The 1,931-nt window shown below is 42.0% G+C and overlaps 1 protein-coding gene across 1 annotated transcript in view; it reads left to right on the forward strand.

Annotated features, from left to right (window-relative positions):
- The first annotated feature begins 1,033 nt into the window (after positions 1 to 1,033).
- KRT20 (keratin 20) overlaps positions 1,034 to 1,931 on the forward strand; it is a 4,842-nt gene continuing 3,944 nt past the window's right edge. The window contains exon 1 of the mRNA XM_010191014.1: positions 1,034 to 1,456. Coding sequence (XP_010189316.1) covers positions 1,034 to 1,456 — 423 coding nt within the window. The remainder of the gene's footprint in view (positions 1,457 to 1,931) is intronic.

Raw genomic sequence — 1,931 nt, forward strand, 5'->3', positions numbered from 1 at the left:
TTGCTGTATTGAAAGTATACACCACAGTCAGCTTAGGAACCTGACTACAATTAGGAGTGTTGGGTTTCTTTGATCTCCTGTCAGTGACCGTAATGCCCGGGTTCGTGGGCACGAGCAGCACTCGTGGGCTGGCAGCCCCTGTCCAGGCCACTGAGGAGGCAGCAGGGAGACTTCAGCTCTAAGCCCAGCCACACAGCAGGGCTGGACGCCCATTACGCCGGGAGCTTGATCTGTGGACCTCAGCATCTCATACGTTAAATAAAGTGGGCCATGAAGATTCCCAATATTCTTGTTCCTATTACTTTATTTATGGACAAAGCAATACTCTTTCTGCTTAATTTCAACTGTATGGAAAGGCAGAGTTCAACTTGTAACGGTTTTCTAATAATAAATGTATATTCAATGCAAGCTAACGACAACAACATTCACGTTCCAATTACAGTATGCACATTGCTTTGTGCTTACTATAAAATGAATTAACACAGTAGTTACAGATGCCTCCTTTCTAACAATATACACTGTTCTAGACTGTCCTGAGGCCTAAACTAATGCTTGATCAACAGAAATATATACTTGATCGCAAAGATAAATATTTTAAGTCTCTTGTCACACATAGTCAACTCTCATTTTCATTTCATACACTGCTCATGGGGGTAAGAATCCACTTGTTTGTTCCAAAGGACTACAGAGGGTACGGCTGCAGGTGTGCTGTTATAAATGTTTCAATGGTTTATTTGTGTTTATCTTTTATTCAAAGCCATAACAAAGCAAGTAAAACTACCTGAGGAGTTTTGCTCAAACAGATGAACAGACAAAAGCCCCTTTCCATTGTAGGGAGTGTGGGGCAATATTGCGTGTGCTGTCTGTGCTGACACCAGTGCCATTATGTGCCAACAGAGGTGGGGTTTATAACAACTGTCCTTCCTCTTTGAAACACGGTATAAAGGTTTACCGGGCACACACAGCTCTTCACTGCGGCTGCCGTCTCTCTGTGCAGATTCAGCCGTTTCGATTTAGAAGCCAAAGAACAGAAATGGCATTTTCTAACCGAAGCTTTCAGTGGGGTACAAGCACCCGCTTCCAATCGACTGCCCCCAGTGTCAGCGGTTTAACCTCCAGGAGAACAGCCATCCAAAAGATTCAGGCACCCAGTGTCTACGGGGGAGCCGGTGGCTATGGCACCCGCATATCTACCAGCACCGGCCACGGACAGGGCTTTGGTGGGAGCTTGCAGCTCAGCATTAGCGGCAGCGATGTGCTGCTCGCTGGCAATGAGAAGTCAACTATGCAAAACCTCAACGACCGCTTGGCTTCGTACCTGGAGAGGGTGCGCTCTCTGGAAAACGCAAACTCCCTGATTGAAAAGCAGATCAAGGAGTGGTATGAGAAGAACACCATCACCGTAAGGCACGACTACAGCTCCTACTTTAAGACAATTGAAGAGCTCCAAAATAAGGTAAGATGCCACATCTAGAAATACACGAATTGCAATTACTGGGGACATAGATAATTTTAAATGTACTTTTCCAATTGCAACTGTCTCAGTTAAGAGAAAAAAACCCGTTATTTTGATCACATACAAATTAGTGACAGATTTTACATCATTTATAATACTGGAGATATGTCTGCAGATGTGAGTAAACTCATGCATTAAAAATCTTTTAATCAGATTAATTAATTATATTTGCCTTAGGTAATTTTAATGAGTGAAAGTACTGATGGGAATTTACATATTTAAATATAGTTTAGTATCTGTGGATTTCAAAGTGTTTTTTTTAGAAAATACCACCAAATGCTCAGAAAAAAATAAAAGATCACTATTTGAAATAGTAAATTACCACTATAAACCACAAAATATCTCCACAGCAAGCAGCCGACAGATTTGTCAAATTATGTTTCCAGTCAACTTCCTTAACTCTTTCCTCTCTTAC

The sequence above is a fragment of the Mesitornis unicolor genome, unplaced genomic scaffold, assembly GCF_000695765.1.
Source record: "Mesitornis unicolor isolate BGI_N332 unplaced genomic scaffold, ASM69576v1 scaffold27628, whole genome shotgun sequence".
In the NCBI taxonomy this organism is placed as follows: Eukaryota; Metazoa; Chordata; class Aves; order Mesitornithiformes; family Mesitornithidae; genus Mesitornis; species Mesitornis unicolor.